General features: G+C 39.8%; 1 protein-coding gene across 4 annotated transcripts in view; it reads left to right on the top strand.

Annotated features, from left to right (window-relative positions):
- The window catches only part of sorcs2 (sortilin-related VPS10 domain containing receptor 2), a 305555-nt gene that overhangs the window by 62276 nt on the left and 217641 nt on the right, over positions 1-25638 (top strand). For all 4 annotated transcript variants that reach the window (XM_040140283.1, XM_040140282.1, XM_040140281.1 and 1 more), the window contains exon 2: positions 16171-16238. In XM_040140283.1, coding sequence (XP_039996217.1) covers positions 16171-16238 — 68 coding nt within the window. The remainder of the gene's footprint in view (positions 1-16170; positions 16239-25638) is intronic.

The raw sequence follows: 25638 nt of genomic DNA, 5'->3' as shown, positions 1-25638 counted from the left end.
TCACCTCTCGGTGTGTGCAGGATTTGAAGTTGTCGTAATGTCATGCTGCCATGTGGTTTGTGTGCAGGGACCAGTGTGAGCCACATGACATGTGTAGAATGCAGTTGGACTATCTTGTAAGTGGGTGTGCGTGTGTGTTTATGTGTGCTGAATTCCAGTTTCTTTTTTCAGATGTCTTGATGTTGTTTCCTCAGCTCCAGCTTGACTGTACTGGTTTGATGCACCGTGTAACAGAAACCCATTTGCCATCTCTTGCTCATTGGGTGTGTATCTGTAGAAAGTTGGCATGAAGATGAATCTACTCTGAACTGGGAAACCTTTATTTTTATGATAATACTGTACTTATGTAGATATAAAATCTAGTCTGACTCGTTTTGAATACAGCTTGGATTATCTGGTGCTGACTATACAAAACCGCTTAACTTAATTTAAGTAAATGTGACACGTATGAATTAGAAATTTAATCTTGCTTAGGGTTACTTTTAGCTAGATACAAGGGATGTCTGTTACACTAACTTTAGGTTCTGATGTTTCAAGACAAAAAGATTTTATCGTAAATTTTAATCTTTGATTTACATGAGTTATTCACAGTGTATTCTCATTTTGTTCATGGGACCAAATATCTAATTTCAAGCTTTAGTCTTTTACAAGCTGTCACATTTCATTGATAACTATAGTACTCTAGATGGTTTACATCCCATTCAGTTATACAGTGAGAAAAATTATACAGCCCCATCATTAAACCAGACAGCCATCTCTGACGATGAAAAGTATATAAAACAAAATAGCACACATTAAACAGATAGGCTAGGCAAAGACACAATTAAGTGAACACTCCCTGAAAAGTGGGAAAAAAGGTAACTACATTATTATTGGCACAAAAGTGGTTCTGTGGTTAGCACCCCTGCCTTACAACTAAGGTTATAAGTACAAAACCCAACTGGACCACACAGGTCTTCCCTATGTAGAATTTGTTTAAAGCATCAAGAATAAGACTTACGTTATTTTAAGTAATTTAATTCCCAAGTTTTGAGTATTTCTTGGCTTTTAATTTAATTAACTAAACCAAGGAAAAAAATCCTTGAAATTAGCCTTTTTGATCTTATTTTAAGACTTCTGGTGGCACAGTGACAGCAGGGCTTCTGGACTATTGTAAGAAATCTTATCAAGGAAAAATCACCAAATGCGTCCTCAGCCAAATGTCCTTGTTTTAGATGTAAGAATGAATAGTTTTAGCAAACCCAAGATGGCACTTTATCTCTGCCAACACAAAGCTGGAGTCTCTTCTGGGTGCAGAGTATACAGCAGCTTACGTCAGCCCCCAGCCGAGGCTTTCTTTACAACACACCTCATATGGTTTGCTTAATGATGCACCACCTTGCTTATTTAACAGACTTGGCCCGGGAAAAAAGGTTGCAAGGTTTGAAAGCCCTTTCAGTCACTGCTGAGGGTTCTTTTTTTCACTGCGGTTTGACAGACAGCGCGACTTGGCCATGTGTCAGAGTACATTTGCGCCCCTCAATGGCTGAAGCAGCCTGGGTGTTTCTACTTGTTTAGATTTTAATACTTGCACTAACTGCTTTCTATAGCTGGGTGGCCTTGGACTAAATAGGACAGTAAAAGGAAATGGAACATAGAGACGGGGCAGTAAGGAAGAGGAGGGATGACCATAGAAATCCTGAAAACTGACTGAATTCTGGTTGTCTGCAGAGTTTCTAAAAGCGTTTACAGTAGCACAAAAGCTTCTGACTACATTTGTATGTGTGTGTTCGTGCACAAGCCTACGGTTTGTGTACAGGTATGTTTGCACGCTGTTGTAATGTATGTGTTCAAGCCTCTGCCCACATCACACTCCACTCCTCTTCCTCCTTAGAGGCTAAATGAAATGTGACAGGGCATTAAAGTAGGACCAGAGCTCTGGGTCTTTCTGCGAGGGAGATGGAGACGAGGGGGGCTGGAGGTTGGACGGAAAGTGTGTGTGTCTATGTATGTGTGTGGGAGAGTTAGATTAATAGCAAGTAGGTGCTGATGGCTTGTGACAGTAGCCAGGGTGTGGGTCTGTGGCTAAACATGACCTCTTTCAAGACCTGGCTGGAGGTGAGGCTATCTGAGAAATGTCTCAGACACAGTTAAAAACACCAAATGACAGAACTGTTACTCCAACTCTTCCATATGTTGTACACATTGTAAAGCCCTTTGACGTATAAATAAAACTGACTACAATCGACTTTAATCTGAGTGCATCTGGCTTGCACTACCCATCACTCACCCAAAGGTTTCTTGCGACTGATGTACTGTAGCTTTGCCTTGGATAAAATGAGCTAAAGTAAAGCAAAACAAGCAGAAGAATTGAATAGGGTTTTATGCCTGGGATTATGAATGGAAAACAAAAGTGGAGACATGTTTACACTTTTCAATGTTTTTCTTGGTACAGAAAAGCCTCAACTGCACTTTGTGCTGATAATGAAAAGTGGGTTTGTCTCCAAAATGTGTTACAGCGGGAGCTGCCACTATCAGCAAATAGTCCTTAGGTAAAACTCACAAACACTTAGAAACTCCACAAATCAGCCAGTGTGCTCCCATCAAAGAAACAGCCACTACAGTACCTACATTGTTCCACTTGTCCCCCATTTTCATTTTCCTGTCATTGTAAACTGTCAACAATGCAGCATGAAAACCCCAATCTGCACTTCCATGTGATTAGTCAGCTCACAAATAATAAATTGTTCCACGACATGTGGCACAGTTAACAACTTTTCCCCTAACTTTAAAAACACCCCCATTCTGTCTTCTAGTAAGAAGAGAGATGTGGGGTTTCCTCCAAAGTGAGCACCTTCATGTTGTATTAGAGCTACCCCCCATCCACTTCATAAGGAGAAGACACTAGCAGTTTAAATGAACACAAACTGGGAAGCATGTGTGAGGTATAGATTCAGACACTGGCAGGCAGAAAGAGAGAGAGAGTTTATTACCATATTGTTACAACCCCGCTAACCCCAATTAATGTTTCCCCTATGAGAGACGATGTTGGAGAGACAGCGAGAGACAGGATGATCTCATGAAGGGTGATTGGCTCAGTGTTGAGACAGCATGTCTTGCTTCAGCTGACAAGCAATGAAGCATCATGGCCAAAAAGCACCAAACTCAATTAGCCGTGTTAATGCTCCGTTTGGTTGCACCAAGCGTGTTAGTCCTAATGTATTTACATAGCCCTTTGCTCTCGGCCAGGGGCCTGTTGGACTGGACATCTGGAATGGCGCTTTCAGGATAGGCCAGATATTTTTGGAATTCTGCTGCTGATAGTTTATGATCACTCAGCAAAAAATGACAAGGATTCAAATACAAATACTGTTGCTTTCAGCTATACCACTACTATTACCACCACAGAAATGGCTAATGCTGCTACCAATAGTACTCCCAGGGTAAGAATCTGCTAATGGGTCGCTGTTGACACAATTCGGCTCAGTGACACCGCTTCTTCTTAGTAAAATCTGAACATACAGACATATACACACACTCCTGGCATCATTGCTACTGACCCTTTCTGGTGGTAGGGGTATCTAAACTCAGTGATAGAGGTATCTAAGTCCATAAATATTCTACCAGATGGCAGAATGTGAAAGTGGACAGCAAACCAGCTGAAGTGTTGCAGTTAGGGCCAATGTCAGGGACCATCTTTGCGTGCAAAATGACCAAGAGAGCTTGTCCGGTTTGTATCATAGAAACTTCAAACCAGCTTTATGTACATCTGTGCGTCCTCTCTTTGCATGAATGAAATCCATTAGCCTGATCAGCTATTACAGTATGTTTTTGTAAATGCCCTTTTCTTTTTGTACAGTAATTTGCATCATTGACTAGAGATTGACTTTATTTTCACCAGGGCTCCCTCACATCCAGTTTTTAAAGAGGTAGTGTGTGTATGTATAGAAAAGCGATGTATGAATGTATGTGTGAATGGGTGAATGGGGCATGTAATGTAAAGCGCTTTGAGTGGTCAATAAAAATAGAAAAGCACTGTATAAGTGCAGGCCATTTACCGTTTTTCATTTACAACCTCTGGGCCAGATTAGGATAGAGCTGATACCGTAATTTAGCGGTGCAAATTGCAATTAATGAAATTAACACAAAATAGTATAGTCCCTGGATGAATAAATCTTCAACAATCCTTTCACTCAGCCTTGGCAAAAACTAGTACAACCACTACTCCTACTGCTACTACTACCACTACTGCAACGTTACTAGTATTATTGCTATTACTAAAACCACAGTTTTAATTATACTCCTGCTTCTGTTACTGCCACTTATACTGCATGGTAAACATAATTACAATTCTTCTAAATTGATTGGACTGAAATCCAATGCAAATCTCTAACTAGAGTCAATACAGGTTAAGTGTCTCCCATCACCAAATGGTATTGACCAACTCTACAATCTACAGTCTGTAATCAGCCATTTTCGTATCAGGTGACCAGTGTAAACCTACTGAATAGTTTGCAGGATCTTTTGGATGGAACCTAGAGTTAGTTGTGATTATTTTTTTCAATCTAGCAAAGGTTTACTCTATTTCAACTGTGTTTTTTCTCAGCCAACTGTTCATGTTGATAAGCTATTTCTATTCAGTTTTGTAATTTCCATAATATTTCCCTCTGGCTTTGACTGGTGGTATTGTAATAACCCTGTTCATTTCCAGGAGAGTACACACTTCCCTATAAGGTAATATCAACGCTCCTAATGACAAGATGGAAAAATGTCGCAGTAAAGGCCTGCAGTCCTCAAGAGTCAGCAGATTTGAAATCATGCTTAATAACAACCAAATAACAAATAACTGCTATTTCTTTACAGCTCATTTACACATGAAGGTTTATGCACAACATGTAGGATAAACTGTGCTTGAACCTCAGTCATTGGGAACAGGGAAAACACGATGTATAATAATTTACATGGATAAATAATGTATCTCCTTCGTGTAATTAGGGCAGCTCCCCGAATACATTTGCCCAAATTAGACGCTGAGAGTATTTCCACTGTGTTTAATGTTGCATTCAATACTTGTTAGACTATGCTCCACTTACCCAAGTCATCTTTAACTCCCATTAATAAAACAATCTCAGACATTGCTCGATTGTTAATAGCTGCTTTTGTTAATGTTTTGTTGAGTTGAGTGTGGGATGCAAAGTGTGCTTACTAGTATTAGGAAAAGCAAGGGACAAGAAGTTTGGCAGTGGAAAAAAAAAAAAAAAAAAGGCAAAAAAAGCACCAGGTACAATTGGAGGAGGAGGGGGAGAGACCAAGGGAGAGGGACTGGGATTATGATAATGCTGAGGTGACAGCTGTTCAGCTGTGGCGAGCAGCTGTATCCACTGAAGGGGATGAAGCCTGAGCCAGGACAGGAGCCTCTGTCTGTGCCACCATGACAGTAAAGGTAGCCAGGACCGACACACAAACAAAACAGAGCTACATGCAAATGTGTTTCGATAGTAAACAGATGATTAAACATATCAAGCTCAAAAGCATTATAATAAAGTCAGGAAAGTTCCTTCAATCTGCATATTTGTGACAGCACAGCTTGTCATTATCAATGCTCTTATTAACTCCAATGCCAGTTGTACACATAAATAATGGATTTACTAGTCATGGGGAGTACCACTCAGCTTGTGAAAACACTTGTATGAAGTATACTGTAGCGTTAGAGGAGGTTCATCATTTATGAGAGAATAATCCCTTATGATGTCATCACGGTTACCTCAAATGGCACTCGAATGCTATAAATTAATTACAAAAAGCCAGATCCAGATGCAAAGAGACAGGAATACAATTTCATACAAGGTATACAATGATAGTTTCCCTCACGCAAAACTTGGCTACAGATACCCTTCACACAGGTGGTCTCTCTCACTATTACGTAATTCCACCTGTGCCTCTCTGTCTCTGATGTTTATTTTCTCCTTCCAATCTTCCCGTCTGGAAAGATTTTAATGGGGCTTTAGGAACACAATTCAACATCTGTCCACCTGAAAGGGGGAGAGGTGTACCCAGCCACTTATCCATCTACTTAGTCCATCTTTCTTCTTGTAATTCTGATTTAAGATGGGTGCCTGCATGAAAGAAATGGAAACATCACAGATTATCATTGTTTCTATATTCAGTGGCATCTGCTTTCTGATGCTTCTGAGTCTTTTTAGTACACCAGGAACATACAGTATAATGGTGGTAATGTAGTCAGTCAGTGATTATCATGTCATCCCTGTGTCAGTTAAAATAGCAACCAAGTTTGTACCATAAAACTATTATAAATGAAGTAGTTATTCAGTGAGGTTTATAAAAAATTCTTAGGATGCTGACTACAGTATACTTGAATTATGATGCAGGAGCTGTACATAGAAATTAGATTTCTCATTTTATGCTCTTTTTGGGTCTCTACCTCAGCCAGGCTCCCCCACATCAACAGTGTGGGCTCAAACTGTGAATGAACTGTTTGCTTCAGTATTTTCCCCTTTTGTTGTGGTTTCATTTTTTTTTGTTTTTTTGTTTTGTCACACAATATAAGTAGTTCGGTAGTCACACTATTAGTTTTAGCTCTGTTGTGTAAATATCTCAACATTCTGTGCTAGCTGTTATTCTCTTTAAATCAGCCCTAATCATTATTTTATGTTGACATTGGCTCAGTTGCTTACATGCATGTGATTGGTGTTGCATGTAGTGACAAACACACAAAGCATTAACCAACTGTAGTTTTTCTAATCTCTATGGAGCATTTTATCATCACTTAGATCACTGGTTTGGTTTTATGGCCCATAACTTGACTGTTTTGGTCTCACTGCGCTAATCAGCCAGCCGTTTTCAGTGAAAAAGCTCTGATAAATCCACTGTATGCCAGCTGGCCAGCACAAAACAGCAGACAGGCAAAATTAGCAAGCACTTGGTGAATGTAGTGACATATTTTTCTCAGGAGTTGGTGGAGACCAAAACAGACCTAAAAGGAGAGTAAATATTTTACATAGATTTATTAAGCAGCCAGACACTTGACTTCAAATTAATGCTAATGTTGCTCTGTATCTTCTGTAAATAGGCAATTTTTCATGTTTGCCATATGAACTTAAAAGGTGATAATATGTCAGTGCTGAGTTTTATTCCGACTGCTGCCAAGAGGCCAAAAAATGAAATCAGTTAATGCAGGTGTAAAATAAGAGCTGACAGGGTATGGGTTTAGACACATTTCCTAAAAATCATTAGAATCAGTTTTTATGTTTCAGCATCTTTCAAAATTGCTAACATTACAGCATGTCATGCTATCGAAACAATTCAAAAGGCCATGAGCAACATCTTTTTTGCTTATAACTCTGCAGTGTGAACCCAAATACAAAATTCAACAATGAAACTTTTCCACAGGGGTTGTGGCTAAAGAAAATAGACAGTAGACATGATTGGTGCTTATATTACATTTGGTCTCACCTTAGTAAAGGCCTGACAAGCACGTCATGAACCTCATCAGGTGCCCCCTTGAAGACCAGCATTGATTACTTAGAACCAAGTTAAGTTGGGTTCCCGAGTAAAATGCTGGGATTGATGGACAGATTTGAGGGCCAGACGGTTTATCTCAATCCCATGGCTTCATCGATTACCATCCCCATTACAGCTGTCACACTCCCAACCTCCCTGTCCTATTTTATTTCTATTGCTTCACTCTCTTATTTCCCTCCTCTATTAATCTCAAGGCCCTTCCTTTTTTCTTTATCTTTTTTCAGTTATTCTCTAACTTTAATTCTTCTTTCTCTCTCTTTGTTTAATGTGGCGTCTTCCCTCCAACGTATCAATTCTCAGCTCTTTTCTCCTTTCAGCTCTTTTCTTTGTCTCTTTGTCTCTTGGTGTATCGCCATCTTCCTTTTATCTCCCGTCTTCCACTATATCTCCCATATCCTTTTATCACTTCTTCTCCATCCCCCACCACTCTCTTTCTCAGTCCCAGAAGCCTTAGGCTCCCAGCTGTGGATTATCACACATCTAAGGAACTCAGTTTTCTCAATCCTGTTGGTCCAATTAGATCTCGGATTGAGCATCAATCAGTCTATTGGAGTCTCCAGAGGCAGAACCATCCTCCCAATTCCACATGCAGGAATATGAATTTGCGTGGATAAATGTTTTTTGTCTGGATATACATGTTTCATGTATACGTATATGTATGTTGATGGTACTCTTTTAGGTTTGCAGTGGAATTACAGTACTGTGTTGCCAAAGATAGCCTGTTGTTATGGATACAGCCCATAATATAAGAGAATTGGGGGAGGAGGCACATGTGTTTTTGTGAACTTCACCAGCCCTAACTGTTCCAGTCTCTTCCTTGGAAAACAGACTACCAATTTGATCAGAGCCCAATTATAGCAATTGTTCAGATATCAATGGGAAGACAGAGGAAGCTTGAAAAGGGGAAAAAACTGCAGAGACTTAAAGAAGCGTGGAAATAAAAAAGAGAGGATGGAAGTAACAAAATACGTGTTAGACATGAAAGAGAAGGAGAAAATGACAAATGGATGAATAGGCAGAAGGACAAAGATGAGGAGTGCAAGTTTTAATGTCAAAAGATTCTGAAAATACATGTACACCTTCCCAGCAAACATGAACTAAGGAAGCACAAATGTTCAATAACTTGCTGTTGTAGCAAAGGTAAAAACCCATTTTGAAACAGTTTAAACTGATAAAGCTTGATATTTAGCTCCTCATATTACAAAATGATGCAGGTATGAGGGATGGATGATGAAATTCCAATATTTCCCAACCTGGACTATCTTCTCACATTTTTGCATCTTACTTCATGAGGACTTGCAGATGAACTATGCTGAGCCAGTTCCTGAAGTGACCAGGACTTTAGTGTGAATTTGTGGCTTAGGTTTTGGCTTGTATGCATACTAAAAGTAGTAGCAAAAGCAAAGGGGTTGGCCTGTGTCTTTGTCAAAACTTCAGTAACAGGATACATACTGTGCCAAAAGGTCATGTTTACCAGATTTCTATAATAGAGGTGGTGAACAACATGTAAATTTTTCTCATGACCGATCCTCATAATAGACAAAATTTGGAGAATAAAAACAAGGTTGATAAATACCTTTAACCCATTTTGGTGCCTTATTGTAACATTTTTAACATTTGTGTTTTCATTATATGAAGTTGTTAGGTTAACTTTCAAAATAATAATCCATTTCATAGTACAAACGTCTCCACACGTTTTCCATTTTGAATTTTTAGAGTGAAAGTCAAACTTATTTTCCTACCACCGTTCATCTGGTATCCTAGGGTGCTCCTATTCCACCTGAGTGGATGGACTCTTGCGAGAGTGGTCAGCACAAACCTTTTGTGTGGACAGGGCACAAGGCAAGCAGAAGCAAAGATCCATGTAATTGCCCTCCCCTCTTTGCCGCCTGAGCAGTTTAATGAACTGTGGCAATCCCAAACTACTGTTAAAATGGTAACGAGTGTGGGGGTGACTGGCTGGCCTCTGATAAAGAGCGTGGTCAAGGTCCAGTGCAACGACTTCAACCAAATGTGACCACTCAGTGGCATTTGGTGTCCTGAAGCATTAGTGTGGCCATTGAATGGGGGAAATTGGGAACTATTTGGATGAATGAAACACTTTATTTTATGTGAGCATCTGTATGTGTCTGAGCAACCAAAGAGAGGGATGAGAAGTTACAGCCACTGAAATGTCCTTTGGATAACCAGTTGGAGCTGGAGAGACATGTTGGCTAATTGCCACTTATTTAAAGGGTCAGTTCTGTGTCAGATTTCTACATCTACCTCAAATACAATTGAGATAAACAGTTTTTAGGGACTATTTCTTTGGTAGAAAATATATCTACTGAAAAAGACACACAAGTCATTGAGGCCAGACAAGGGTACCACAGAGTCACCAGAGTAACGGAGACGGTATTCCTGGAAAGAGATGCTGCTGTAATTTATGTGTTGAATTTTATGCTTGAGGGAACTGTCTCTTTAAAGAGGAAATACACCCTCAAATTGTAACTCTTCCTCAAAGCATACTTTAAAAAATGCAATTGAGCAGGGTGTTACTGCTGGTAATCAGAGCTAACCAGTCCGGAGCAGCTGCTGTTGTGCTCTGTCGCCACTGCAAAGGCAAAGAGGATGACAATGCTTTGACAGTAACTAGATGCTCGTTTATGCCCCTTTAAGACAGTAGCAAGGCTAGCATCTCTCCTATGACAGGCTTTCCCGGTATGGGTCTTTGGAGTGTGGCAGTACATAGTTGGATTGTCTCTGGAGCTGGAGTGTGATAAAGTAGCATCTGACACTTCCTGACTGATTCTCTGCTATACCCTATCAAGTAAAAGCAAAAAGATTCAACGACAGAGAATATGCAATAAACTAAAAAGTTTCATGCACATGTGTGCATCTCGATCACTGTGTCTGTGTTTTTGTGAGTGTGTGTTTGCACAACGTCATTCCCCAAATTTAATCAGTGTTTAATTTTCTTTTGTGCCACAAGAATATAAATTGGGCTTCATCTTTTTTTTTGAAAATAGACTAAATAAATTCCTCCGTTTTATTCCAGACTGCGATGAATTGTTTGTGTGTGTGGTCTGTGCCTGGAGAATCTGAAGTGCCCGGAGGGATGAGGAGAGGGTGTTACACACTTCGATGGAGTACTTGTATTTCACTGTTTTTGCTTTAAAAATGAATGAGTGCATTCTTTCTCCAGAGCCTCAAAGTCTGTCTTTATCTCTTCTCAGTCTCTTTCTTCCTTTAACTTTTTCTCCCTCTGTCCTCTCCTCAATAGCTGATTGATAGTGCTCCATTGACACACAGTTGATGGAAATTTCTCAGGGACAAACAGTGGTTGTCAAGCTGGAGTTCATGGTCAACTTGGCTATGAGCTCAAGTCTCAATGGGGTCTCTTGTAGCTCCTGTATGGAGTCATCCCGGGGTCCTGACCACCCTGTTGACTTTTCACCAATAAAAACCATTAGCTTCATTGTCCCTCAGCTTACAAACAAGAAACCCACAGTGGCTGATTATGTGGTCCTGGTATTACAAGATAGTTACAATAGAGCAATACTTGCTCTACGAAACTTTGATTAGGTCACCGAATTCATCACAAAGTTCCTTGCAATTTGTTATCCAAATCAATAGCTGATACAGAGACTTTTTTCTGTCATTGCTCATGAAAAAAATGAGCTCCCAGACTTTGTTCACTTTAGCTTGACATGTTTTCTGATACTTGTTGACTCTAAGTATGGTTCTGTGATTTATTTGTATTGAATTACAACTGACTGGCATGGCATTGCGTTTCCAAACAAAAGAGGGGATTTTTTTCTTACCACTCTGGTTGGATTCTCAGTCTGTGCCAATTTTTCCCCTTTAGTCCAATGAGCTGTAGGTAGACGCTGCCAACTTCTAGTCTTAATGCACTTCTCTGTACACTGGAGGCAATAGAGGAATCTGGCTTCTGTGCTTTTCAGCAGTTTTGTCAATGTGGGTAGGTACACTGCTGCCAAATAAACGCTCTCTGCCTCCTGCCAGTAGTGATTTATGGCTGAATACCTCCTTGCCCTGTCCACTTCATCCTCAAAGAAAAATCATTTTCCAATTGTGCAGAACTTAGGCCTTGAAGATCGACTGAACATGGGGATAGTGAGGCAGAATATTTTATTGGCATTGGCATTTGGGTGAATGATGCAAACCTCAATCTCACGGGACTGATGGACAGAGAAAGTTTCCCTGTTTCTTTTCATGTGGAAGGCAGAGGATGCAATTTGATGTGTGCCACACTTAGAAAACTATAATTATACATTTATATTATAGACAGGGCTTCCTTGTAACCAGCAGGCCAAATGTATTTTGTGTCAGAGGAAGGACGCAAGCTGTTAGAAGCTGTGGCATATTAAATTTTTATATGGAGCTGAACCCAGTACTAGCACAGGGTCCATGTTCTGTATATATTGACATAATATAATGCAAAGACTGGCTGACCCAGACAACCAACCCAGCAGTCACACAGCTGGCCACCAATATCCTTAGATGTTGATATTTGTTTGAATATAAGTTCAGTGACTGGTCTGTTGGTCATCGTCGTCGTTGTTGAGTCCAACATCTTTCTGATGTTACACTGACGTCAGGTGCTAGCTGGGCAGTGATGTGATAGTACTTGTCAAGTTGTTCTGTTATATAACTCCAACATTTCAAAAGTTGCCCTCTCTGCTCGCAAAATCAACGTATATTAAAACACTTGTGATCATTATTAGTGCTGAAACAGTAAGTCCACCAATTGATAATTTTTAATAATCATCTTCTTAAAAAAAACTCAGCTTTTCAAATGTGAGGACTTGTTGCTTTCCCCTGTTTTATATCATTGTAAATTGAATCTCTTTGGGTTTTGAACTGTTGGTTTTACAAAACAAGTTATTCTCTCTGGTTTCTGTGAAATTTTGATTTTTATATTAACAATGGATGAAATAACTATGTATAAAAATGAAAGTTGTCACTCATGGTGATGAACCCACAACTTATTTTCACAGAACTCTGCAGTTCCTTGCAGCTCTGCAGCGCCTTTTAGCGTTTTTCAGCTCATTATTTTGGATTTGGTGGTAACCTTCTTACCAGCCCAGCAGGCAGCTGTTTTCAGCGAGAAACCTCAGATAAGCCTATAAGCTGATACTGCCAAATGTGCTTTCAACTTGATTTGCTTCCCTTAGGTGAATAAAAGAAAAGAAAAGAAAAGAAAAAATAATAAAAGAAAACAATTCCGGTTTAAAGACTAAAGCTTACATTTTCAATTGGATGCTTAAAGCTCAAGGAGGAAGGAAACTAAGATTAGCTTGGGGAGGCACAAGTACTAAGTGTGAGCATGGTAGTTGGAATCCTGATGTCAAGGGACAGGTGCTGTTACTTTGCCTTTCTGCCTGAATGGTAAGAAAGTCAAGTTTTGCACCATTGTCTAATTAGGAGAGGGGCAGCTGTACAGAGGTGGACAGCCTGTTTGCAGAGACACCAGTTGAGTCACAGTAGGCCAAAGACCAATAAGGGAATACTTGCTACATGCTGCATGACTCAAAGAGCCTCAAAAGGTTCACAAATTCAGAAAGGGATGCAGTCAAATTTCTCCTCAGCAAAGAAAGTTTTTATGGCAGTTAGAGGTGTAGAAAAAAGTGGGTTGTACGGTGTCACTGCATCTCTTAGAGCTGTTACCAAGGTTGTTATCAGCCCTGGCAAGTTGGCTGCTGCTCAGGGAAATGTCCTCTGTTCTGGTTTTCTGGACTCCATAAACATCTTTGGAAGCCAGGCTCCACCAGGGATGGAAGTCCTGAATTTGGGTTGCTTTGAGCCAAGTGCCTCGAGACTTTGATGGCAGTGTTTTGGAAATTGGTCTAGAGCTCTCAAAGCTCATTCGTTATATCCGCAGCTGTGGTGCTCCACTTTGACCAACTCTGGGGTTTCGTCTGGAAAAAACTCTTTTAAGACACAGTTAAAGACCAGCCCTGCCTCAGTGGAAGGTCTTATAAAAACTGCTTAGGATTTCATTTTGAATACTAACTGCAGCTGAATGCTAAAGGCTGTGTGGCCTCACGCTGACACAAGAGGGCAATATGAAAGCCTTGGGTCATTACTTTTGGTAGAGGTGCAGTTTTATAGGGATAAATGTTCTGGCAGGGATGAAAACATATTTGGCAAATATTTAGGCTTGCAGCCAGGTATCTTCTTAAGTCAGCTGAGCAAGACAACACAGCCTTGATCCTATCTGACAAAGAAATCAACCAGATATTTATCTCCTGAACTTGTTAGCTTTCTTGCATTATCCCAGAGGCCACCGGGACTGTAAAAACTTCACGCATTTGTTCTTCAAGTCACTTAGTATTCAAGGAAAAACATGTGGAGTAAAAATAAGAGCCATATTCATGTACTATCCCCATTGAGAATATGGTGATACAGGCTGTGCTTGCTTTCCACATTAAGATGTATCAGAAGTGTCCATATTGCACAGTGTCCACCTTTGAGTCCCTAGGAGCAGCTACCTTCAACACAGCCTGCTGTTGGCAGCGGCCTCTCGGCAGGACCCCTTGGCCAATCAACTACCCTCTGCCTGAAGGCAGGCCCCAGTTTTTCACTCGCTCCGTTGCCTAGAAATGCAAGCCAGCCTGTCAATCACCCCTCTCACCCCCACTGTGCTGCCTGACCCACTGGCACTCTTGCCATGGCAACGCAAATCCCAGCAGACCTTGCTGTCAAGAACAGGAATTCTCAGAAATATGAAAGACAAGAGTCTCTGATCCAGTGTTGGGTTTGTGCCCCATATCAAGATTTCTTGGTCATATCATTAATACATCCCTACATTTTATTTATTGCATTTTTTTTTGTAAAAAATTGTAATAATATTTTAAATATATTATTAAATATTAAATATTTCTGTCTCCTAACCTAAAAACAAACCCGTTATCTACTTGCCTCAATTGCCTCAAGAAAAATGTGTTTCAGCTAAATTTATAAATTTATTTGCACAAAGGAGGCTAGGAGGAACACTGAGGAAAGCACTGCATGAGCTTTTGCTAGAATAGAAGTGGCAAATAAGAGTGTTATTTGTTCAGGGTAATAGTTTCTCCAAGCACCCTCAAACAATGCTCAGCATAAAAATCAGTGGTGGTGCAGATGGATTTCCTTCACGGTTGCCTTTACTTGAAATATAAATGCAGAGGAGAGATTAGCTGAAATCTTGGCCAACACTGGCCACATTTATGCAGGTCTGTTGACTGACCAATGGTGCTTTTAAGTATGAAGTAAGTAAGTATAAAATATTATTTAAAAACCTCCATTTAAGTCCTGTTGCCTGAAACTGCAAGTGTTTGTTCATGTAAAAAAATAATAAAGATGAGAAATTGAGTTCTTGAGATGTGATTTTTTTTAAATTTGACTTTAAGGATCAAATGGGATTTTTAAATATTAGCTTATCCTGTCTGGATTTATTATTGAGAAGATGAAGATGTGTGCTAACACAAAATCAGGAATTGTTTGAGACTGCTATGTTAAATTTACTGCTGCACAATATTAAATCAGCTGTTAGCACTATTAACAGCTGTGAGCACTGGCTATCATTTAGCATAACATCCGACAAGATAAAAGAGAACTGTGAATTGCTCAACTTGTTTGTGTTTAAAATTATTTAAGATTACTCAGTTATCTTAAAAAAATAGATTAGCCAAGCTAGTTTAATGCAAGAGTGAATTGAAATTAGCTTGCATTGGCATTGAACTAAAGGTGTTTTATCTTGTGGCTAGTGCTTAAAGTTGCATTCATTATTAATGTTTGGGCACTTGAGGTCAATAGAACAAGCTGTAAACACAACACGTACAAAATTATCACCTTATAATGTTGATACAGCAAAAATGCAAGCTAACATCTGCCTATGTATACTTTACATCCAGCACTGTACATTAGATGTTCCACTTTCTTCACCAGCAAGCTGCTAACTTTTTATATGTGCAGTTTGATGCTTGGCAGGTAGTGTATAGTGGGATTATCAGAGATTTTTGCTGAAAAAAACTGCATGCTGCTGCTGAAAATGAGTTTAATGAGAGTGGAGTTATGGTAAAACCAAAACAATAAGATAAAAGATGGTAAAATGCTCTGTAGAGCTAAGGGGAACTGCTAAATCGGGTGATAATTCTCTGTGGGTTAATCTGCATTTGATTCATTATCAATGTAAAAATATTAATTAGTTTAGTTTTTTAAAAATGTACCAAAAATGTACTGAATTTGTTAGAGTCTGATGCTTGTATTTTACTTATGCTTCTCTGTTTTCATTTAAGTCACCTCAATAAATTAAATGTATTATGAAGGAAGAGAAAAGTTCATACATGGAGAAAATGAATTAGAATATATTGTACAGACACTACTTACTAAATACAACTGTTTTGAAATGAATAACATATTTACAACAAAAGTTAAAATAGAGCAGTTGTATGAATTGTAAAATGGAAGAGAAAGAAAAAGAAAAATGATCATTTTTCATGTCTCTGTAAAATTATTTGAGTGGTTGTTGGTGACTGCTTGAATTTAGTAACCTTAGTAAGTATAAAATCCTGACTACGGCCCTGGTTTGATTCACTATCCAGTCCTTTTCTTCAGTTCTAGCTTACGTCTAAATGTATCTCTCTCCTCCACCTTCTGTTGCAGGTCATCCTGATACTGACCAAGTACTACCATGCTGACTCCACCAAGGTCCTGGAGAGCTCACTGTGGAGGTAGGCCAAATGTTTACAGCGTGTTTGCTCTTGCTGGATGTCTTTATGTCATGTCTTGACTTAGACCCACGCAGACCTATCATCAGCAAGCAACTTCCCTTTAACAGTGAGGTCAGTGCTGGTCTCGGTTATCTCTCCGCTGTGCTTATTCAAGGAGACAAGGGTGACACAGAGCGCTAGGACGGACAAAACATCAGCAGGCAGCTACGAGTAAAGTGGGGGACCGGAGAGTGGCACTGGGAGGCCAGAGTGGGCATCTGTTTGGGCAGATAGCATATCAGCATGGCACAGGGCAGGACGGTGGGCACCGGCAGTGCCAGGGAAAGGGGTCAAGTCTTGCTGGCAGAGCTACTTCTATTTAGCAAAGCTGCTGCACGCCAAAAACACTTCACACTGCTCTTGCTTTTTAGCAACAGAAAAAGCAATGATTCCATTCCATTCCACTTCATAACAACTGTATCTTTTTACTTGTACATATATTCTCATGGAATATTAATTTCCTCTTTCTTCTACATCTCCCTAATCAGCTCTTGGGGTGCTGGTAGGAGAGATGTAGAATAAAGACCTTCTCATAGAAAAGGGTATGGAGGAGACTTAATTATATTCAAATTTCCTAATAAAACCTGAGAAAATAGTCAAGACAGGGCTAATAATACTGGCTAAAATTAGCCTTCTAGAAGACATTGGCACAGAGCAAAATGTGTCTGATGGCGGTACTTAATTCATGCCATTCACCTCACTGAGGGCTCCATGACTTCAAAGCTTCAGCCTCTCATTAGCTCTGACTGCCTGTCTCCCTGGAGGACAGATATGAATAATGTACATATTTTTATCGTGCCGCTGTTGATGTTTTAATTGTTGCAGTCTATGAATAATGCTCCAGATTCACCACCGGACAGCCTGATTGAGAAAGAAAAAACAGCAAATGGTTGAATTTAATCTGAATTGAATCTAAATTGGCAGATACAGAAGAGGCTGGCTGGCTGCCTGTTGGCATCATTGTCCAAAAAGCGGAAATCACAGACAAATTAAAGGAAAAACCAGCATAATGTGTCTTACTAAGGTGTTGTGCTGTCACGTATCGCGTGAACAGCTTCAATGTGCTTTGGCATTATTCTACATTTCTCTTGAAGTCTACTGGTGTGATGGACACCATCCTTCCAAAATATATTCCCCTCACTCGGTGTTTTAATGATGGTGTTGAAGAGTGCTATGTAACACATTGGTCCAAAATCTCCCATAGGTGTTCAACTGGGTTAGGATCTGGTGACTCTGAAGGCCATAGCATATGATTCAAATCATTGTCATACTCATCAAACCGTTCGGTGATCCCTGGTGGCATTGTCATCCTGTTTCTCCACTCATTTTTCAGGTTTTTCATTTAATTTGTCACCTGTCTGTACCATGACATTCGCATTTTCCAAGAGGACCCATACAGCTCTCTGACCAAGTCTTGGTTGGTATTATGTGTGGGGTGTAACAGTTCTTTGTAGCTGTCAGCTTGGCGTGGTGTGTGGAAAGCCACAATCCACTGGTCTATAGGCTTTGAAGTCCCCGGTCCGCAGGATAAAATGAGGAAGATGGGGAAAGATGAATGGAATTTCTGTCCTGCCCTGTCAGGTAGTGTAGATCAAGATGCCAGGTTTCACATAGGGGGAAAGTTAACACCACAGAGAGAAGAAGAGTTTTCAGGGCGACTGAGTAAATGAACTGAGAACCTTGTAGATCAGTGGTGGTCTATAGAGGCTTTTCTTGTGTCAGTAAGCAAAGCACACAATCAGTGTCTTCACAGTTGAGAACCTATATCTGTTAGTGGCCCAGGTGGATTCAAACCAAGCAACTGGATGTCAACTAGTAATTGTCATTCACTTCTGCCATTGTCATTGGAAGGCACTTACAAGTGACCCATTTTGTTGGAACAATGGTTTGTTGAAAACCCACAATGGTCAAGAAGGTCAGTCAGTACAAATTATACCAAGTGTTTCCAAAGTATAAACAATGTTTATTTCAGTGTGGATCCTTGGCTGTTTTATGCATTATTAATTGTAAAGTTGCCAGCTCGTACCCTCTAATTGTAGCTGTAACCATACCTCATGCCACGTCTGTATATCGTAGTGTGCTATGGAGAGTTTTGTCTGGGCCCAGGCTTTGGCGTCAGTGTGGGCTCTGTTATTATGCCTGTTACTCCAGCATGTCTGTTCTTCAGTCTGTTATGGCTAGCCCAAGGTCCAGTGTTATAACATGGCTGATAAAAGAGCTCCAACATCCCCCCTCACTTGTCTCGTGAGAATGGCTCTCTGTGTGAGGGGAGAGGAGGAAAAAGTGAGTTGCAACTCATGGGCTACCTCAGGCTTTCTGGGCAGTTTATGCTTGTCTCTGAAGTATACAAGTGAAAATATTCAAAAATTCACCTGTAGGAAGATGACGCAGAGTTATCCATGTGAGGCTGGAGAAACTGCCTGTTGACAACAGGTCATCTTTTTCCTTTCTTTCTTTCCTTCTTTGGTCGTAGAAGTGTCAGTGTGTTGAGGCACTGGTCAATTATTGACGCTGCAGCAGAGATGTTCTTTTTCTTTCTCGCTCGGGTGAACTACAGCAGTCAGGAGGTCTTGGCCCCTGAAGTGAGAGGAGATACACTGGACACTTAACACTCAGATTCCCGTTGTGAATATGTTTGTGTTGTAGCTACACATCTGTTTAAGTGTGTGTGCTACTACCAACCTCTATTTCAGAAAACAAAACTGTCTTATCAGAACATTTGGGGTAGATTCCCAAACATTTTCATTTGAAAAAGTATTTCGTTATTTAGTTATTATGTTTCAAACAAAGGTCTTATGAAGTGCTGTGTTTATACCTTTTCTCAAATGGCCACACTCGAAGGCAGTGCAGAAATCCTGCCATCATAGCATCATGCAACTCACCCAATTCCTAGTTCAGAATCAGGTTTTCAGATGGTGTCAGACAATTCAAAAGGCACTTTGTTTGAAGCACAATGACAACTTTACTGCATTCATTTTGAGATATTAACATGAAGTAATAGGAGTGTCATCACGAGCACTGATGACTTCTAAAATACTTTTTACATTGTAGAGAAATCTGCACCTTGACAGGACTTCTCTATGTTTTCAATTCTATACAGTAAACCTTTAACCTTTTCTGGAAACAGTAGATGTTGAAGAGTGTAAGGCTGAATATGAGACCCACAATGAGTTCCCACTCTGCGTTCTGTTTGAGGACACTTAAATAAGATATCTGTCTAAGCTGAAATTGTCTCTCAGTCAACTAGTCCCAAGTCATGCCTTAAATATCATATTCGGATACTGCATCAGAGTAAAAAGAGGGAAAGATGCTTGTAGATTAGGCAAACGTGAGCATTTGCCACTGCTTTACCAAACACTGTGATGACTGCAGAAGTCATCTCAAGACTCTGTTGCTACAAGGGGATCCATCAAATACTCCTCAAACTGAAACAAGCAGATGTGCACTTCTTTTTTCGGCATTGAATCCTCAGTGTAAGTGTTTCTTATTTTTAGATGATACATAGACCTTCAAATATCAGGCAGTCCGTGGCGTCCGTTTGTGATTTGATGGATGAAATTGATTGTATTGTCATATTTTGATCAGATTACCAGATAAAATCCTGATTTCTAGTGGCGTTTAAATGTCTAAGAGAGGGCTAAATCCTATTATAAAGAATTTGTAAACATGAAAATGCATCTCTTAAATTACTCATATGTTGGAGCATCCTTTTGTTTTAGTTAAATTAGATGCTTACAGGAATTGCAATTATCTGGGCTCGAATCCAGGTGTATTTAATATTGGTTCAAACATTAACTTTTGGAGGTTTCATCTACCAAGTCTTGGTCATGGGCCTTCAGAAAGGACCTTTAGAAAGCCATATTTATCAAACCAAGTATTTAGAGTATATCATTTTGTATTTTAAGAACTTGTTTAACCCAAATACCATATGGGGTCCATTTGTGTTAGAGTCGGGGGGGATTTATATTTCATGCCATCTTCACACATCTTTTGAAGAGGCAAGGGGGGTTGGCAGCCATCGTACCGGGGGGCCTCACTGCTCCCTTATGGATGAGGAGATCGTCTACACCACACTTCCACGAACACAACTGTTTTCAATATGTGCGTCTTATATGTTAAATCGTCAGATATGCTAAATTGCTTTATCAACCACAACTACATAAGGAAAATTTAGGTTCAACTTAAGTTTTATGATAAAAATTATAGCCTATTTGTGACCTTTTTGTGTGCATGTGTTTATATGCATGTGTGCAAATGTGCATTTTTCTGGAATACCTGGGCGTGTACTGTATACCTTTGTACCATACTTGTATGTGCATGCGCGTGTGTGTGCAAACACACACACACGTATAGGTATATGTAGTATAGGTATAGGTAGTACAGGTAGTACATTTCTGTTTCTCGGTGTAGATATTTGTTCATATATATATAGTCTTGTGTATTTTCGGTGCGTTTATGTATTTGCGTGTATGTTTCTTCTTGTTTGTTTTCATTGTGTGATTATTTGTGTGTCTGTGGGAATGTGTGTACCTGCAACACATCAGCTGAATATAAGAGAGAAGAAAGAGAAGTGGACAGGCACAGAGGGGAGCGATACAAAAGAGCCTCCAGGGCTTCTTTAAGCTGAACAGTAGGGGGCATCACACTTCAGACAGACACATCAGCCCTCCAACATCCACTCCCCCTCCTCCTCTCTCTATCCATCATCCCATCCTTTCCATTCCTCTCTGGTCTCTCTCTGACTCCAACACAGTCTACGTTTTCGCTGGTTTTAACAAAGCCACTCTTGAAAGCCGCGGTCAAGAAGCAGAGCAATCAGGGAGATGTTAAGCGATGATACGGGTAGTTGAAGCTTTGATGATTCCTGTGGGAAAAATGGGTCAAGATAGCAGCAAAACAATAATACGATACAAAAGAGCAGGAAATTGGGCATCTTTTTAAAGCATATCAATATAAAAAATGAACACATTAATTTTTAAGCATTTGAATAATTACTTTAATTTGCAATCAGCTCATCCTTGTTCATGCAATCACTGGGGACTGCAATCACACTAAGCAACAGGGTTTTAGTGGAAATCCTACAGCTTTTTGTATCTTTAATGCAACACAGAGGATGTTTCACTATTAGGCAACATTAGAAATGACATTTATTTCTATTTTGACTATTCTTACTTACCGTCATCAATGTGTTTTTTGCGTAGGAACACTAAATAACAAAAAGTTGATCGTGAAAGTGCAGTCTTAAGTTTGAAAACAATTTGATAAAAAAATCTTAACTCAATGTCCATTTACTGGCTGTTTCTGGAGCTTTCAGTCACATTTCATGGAATTTATCAGAGGGTGGTTGTAGCAGTTCTCTACTTGTAAAGCTCAAAACAGCTACAAACTGCTGATGAAGACCATGAGTTGTGGTGGAAAGCTCTGGAAATCGTAGTAAGTGAACCTTTTTTTGTCAGAAAGAAAAAGAATTTGACAATAACATTTAAAAAATAACATATAATCCTTAACATTTTAGTCCTTACTGACTCTGTAATACATGTGGTTATTGGTGGTAGCATTCAGTGTGTTTTGATAAACCAGATCTAAGAGTTGTTGTCTGTATATTACACATTAATCACCCACTGGGGCAGCAAGCATAACTTGAGTAGCTACTCATTCAGAAATACAACACATTACTGACCATTACGTGCATGCTTTTTTCCTCTGAATCCCTTGTTCATAGGATGAATCCTGTGCATGAATGGTGGACTAAACAGAGGCAACTACAATATGCAAACTGAAAAAATTGAATGTAAAATGGAAGTTGGTATTAGGAAAATCTTGAGAAACTCTAATGAGAATAATGTAAATTTACACACATTATAAAAAACATATTAGAATGTACAATACTTTAAAGAGTACTCAACTAATTTAGTATCGCACTGCTATAACTTTGTTGGGCTCATGTCCAACAATTTAAAAAAAAAGAAGCCTGGCACCCACATTACCCAAAATGCAAATTGACCACCTGAAGTTCAGTCAGAGATTCGGGTATGTTATGCTAGTAGCACCTAATGTAGTCTCAGGCCTTTAGCCTCAAGTAGAGATGAAGGGCAGGCTACAAAGGTCTGGTGAGCTCACTCCTCTCTAATTTCACATCCCCAGGTTTTTTTACTTATCAAACACATAGTCCTCAGACCCAACCCAAGCTGACTCAAGTGACATCACTTGAGGTCACTGATCAGACTCAATGAAGCACCCTGAAGAGCTATTTCACATGAGCAGTAGTACTCCACAACACCTGTGAACATACTTTGATGTGTAAAATTGGTGGAGTTCCCCTTTAAGCAGAAATATATGAACTAAAGTGGAAAAGAAAAAGGATGCAGAGTACAGAGAAAATGTAAGATGAGTGAAAGCAGTAATTTTAACAAACTTAATGCTATAGTCAATTAGGTATCTTTGTTTCAGTTTTATTCTGTGCTGTGAAGCCGTGGCTTTAAGGCTCATTGGCCGCAGGATAGCATCTTGGCTTCAGGTCACTTCCCGCTTTGATGCCTCCTTAATCAGTTTATTTCGGACGCGTGTACATAGAATTTTACAGTTTCAGACGTGCATACACACAGTAACATTCACAAAGTTATTTCACCATTACAAATGTGTTGATGATTAGCCTTCCCTGGGGTCCAGATCACATTTCCCCAAACTGAACCAGGAGAGAGAGAGAGACAGAGCAGAAACATGTGCTTTTGGGCTTAATCAAGACAGCATGTTTCATTTCCCCTCTGCTTTCCCTCTTAACCTCATCCTCTCCTCACCTCCACTAATTTATTTCCCTCTCAAGTTGATTCTGTCTACTTTCTTTCTTTCTTTCTTTCTGTCTTTCTTTCTTTCTTTCTTTCTTTCTCTTCCCTCTCGCAGTGTTTCTCCCTCGGTCCAGATGGTCTCGGGTGCTGTAAATACTTAATCGAGGCGAAAGCATCATCCTCCCTTCATCCCTACACACCCCAACTCCACCACCTCATCGCTTCCCTCATCCATGCATATTTAACAGCCTAGAGAGAGATACACATAGATAGCGAGAGAGGGAGGCAGCACCCAAGAGAGGTCTGCTTGCTAACGAAGATGGCAGGCAGTGAGTCTACTCTCTCGCACAAGTGGTCTGAAATAGAACCAGAAAACAGGTCTCAAGGGTCGTGCCATAGTGCTGGGTAGAACTGTTTTAGAAAGGATGTTAAGGATCTGTATAGAACTCAGGCATTATGGTATATATAGAAAACTTAACATCAGCTGAGGATAGCTTGAGGAACTTTTCTGGAAAAATCTTTTGAGGAAAGAATGAAAAACACGAGGGACAATACAGAAATCAATAAGGTGCCTCAGAGCAAAGTCCTGTTCATGTCTTTATTTCCTCCAAGAGGAAAGGAAAATGCAGATATTCAGCCAGCTACTGATGTATCATATTAACTGTAATTTATTAGAGGAGATACACTTTCCCTGCCTTCGGTGGATTCAAATCATCAATCATTCACCAGTAGTGAACCAAGGATTTACATTTAATCCTAGTTAATTTTGTGTCTGTGAACAAATAACTCAATTGTGCTTCAGTAAAATTAATTAAACATGGTTATCAGTTGTAGTATTAAATGGAAAACATTCACTTTGTATGCCATCCACTGATTCAGTGCATGTGCTATTATCATGATGCAATGCCTCCGATGGACTCTGAAACCCATACTGTATATACCAGTTGTTATAACATCTGAAAGCTGCACTGATCAGCATTTATATGTAAACAATAGGTCAAATGACTACGTAATGTGAAATGGGTTTTTCTTAGTGATGAACCCTTAGTGAAAAATATCACCAACTCTGCTGTTTCCCTCAGCTCTGTGAGGATTTTTGGCCTCTTTTAGCCAATTGTTTTGAATTAAGGTCTGCAAATTTTGTTGTTATCAACAATGTTTTTTGCAAAAAAGTTATGGTAAACCCACAGCACACTACCTGCCCAGCACCAAGCAGCAGACAGACACAGTTACAGAGCAGATGGTGAACATAATGGAGGCTTTAGCAGCTAAGCAGACATGTTTTTATCAGGAGTTGGTGGAAACCGAAACAGAGCTAAAAGGAGAATGAATATTGGACTTACACTCATCAAATGGACAGAAATTCCAAATGAATTCTGATGTCTACTGGATGCATAAATAGGCAATTGTTTGCTAAACTGTTCGCCAAATCAACTTTATAAGGCAATAATATGTCAGATGTTGTGTTTACACTTTCACAGTGGTAAAAAAAATAAAATAAAATAAATACAGCTTTAGATACCTCAACCAGAAGTCATTGGAAGTCACTTTGTTAGTCTTGTAATTTCATTTTTCTAAATTAAAGTTCAAGAAATCTGCATATGTCATTAGATGTTTTTCTTCTATTCTACTGTCACAGTGCATACTTATTTAAAAAAGTAGTTTTGAATTATATCAGCACAAATACCCAATACAAAGCTTCGTAACAAATACAGACACACTGGAAAAATCACAGCTGGTATGCAGTGTAGCTATCGAAATGGTCCACAAAACAGGATTATAAAATATCATTTTACAGTTTGAGGATCAGTACCAGTTACAATACAAGCTAGAAATGGAGAGTTTGTGCGCTGTCCAACAACACAATGATTGCCAATATTTAACTGTTAGGAAATGGAGGAGGATGGAGAGGTGCAGGAAACTCAGCTTACTATCTGATTGGACCCGAAATGTACTGGAAAATGAGACAACTGTGCAAGCATGTGGCCGTGTATAGAACATAACACCATGCAGCGTGTTTGTCTGTGCACCCCTACAGTGCACGGTCTGCAGTATAGATGCGCTGTATGTTGAACGCTTTTAGGTGTGTTTTTGGCATGTGTCTGTGTGTACATGTGTGGGAGTCAGATCATTTTCACACAGCAGCCGAACGGGCCCATGTGCCTGGCCATCTGGAAGACGTTTCCCATTTCCTCAAACATTCTTACTGTGAGGAGAAATACAGGTCCACAGCTGCACACAGCTGGAAGAGAGAGAGCTCCTTCTGGATTTGTTTCTGAGTAAACTGTGAAAGTATACCCTCAGGAAACAATAGATGGCAGAGAGTTCATAGCTGGAGAGACTCTCCCACTATCCACCTCTATGTTCTTCACACACACACACACACACACACACACACACACACACACACACACACACACACACACACACACACACACACACACACACACACACACACACACACACACACATGCACACACACAAACACACTTCTCTCTCTCCTTCTTCCACTCTTTTTATCTGTATACCAATTTCATGGCCTTGCAAGAAGCTACTATCCAAAAGGACACTGACTT

The sequence above is a fragment of the Xiphias gladius genome, chromosome 12 (genome assembly GCF_016859285.1).
Source record: "Xiphias gladius isolate SHS-SW01 ecotype Sanya breed wild chromosome 12, ASM1685928v1, whole genome shotgun sequence".
Lineage (NCBI taxonomy): Eukaryota > Metazoa > Chordata > Actinopteri > Istiophoriformes > Xiphiidae > Xiphias > Xiphias gladius.
The sequence above is the reverse complement of the archived record's forward strand: the minus strand, read 5'-3'. Positions and strand labels throughout refer to the sequence as shown.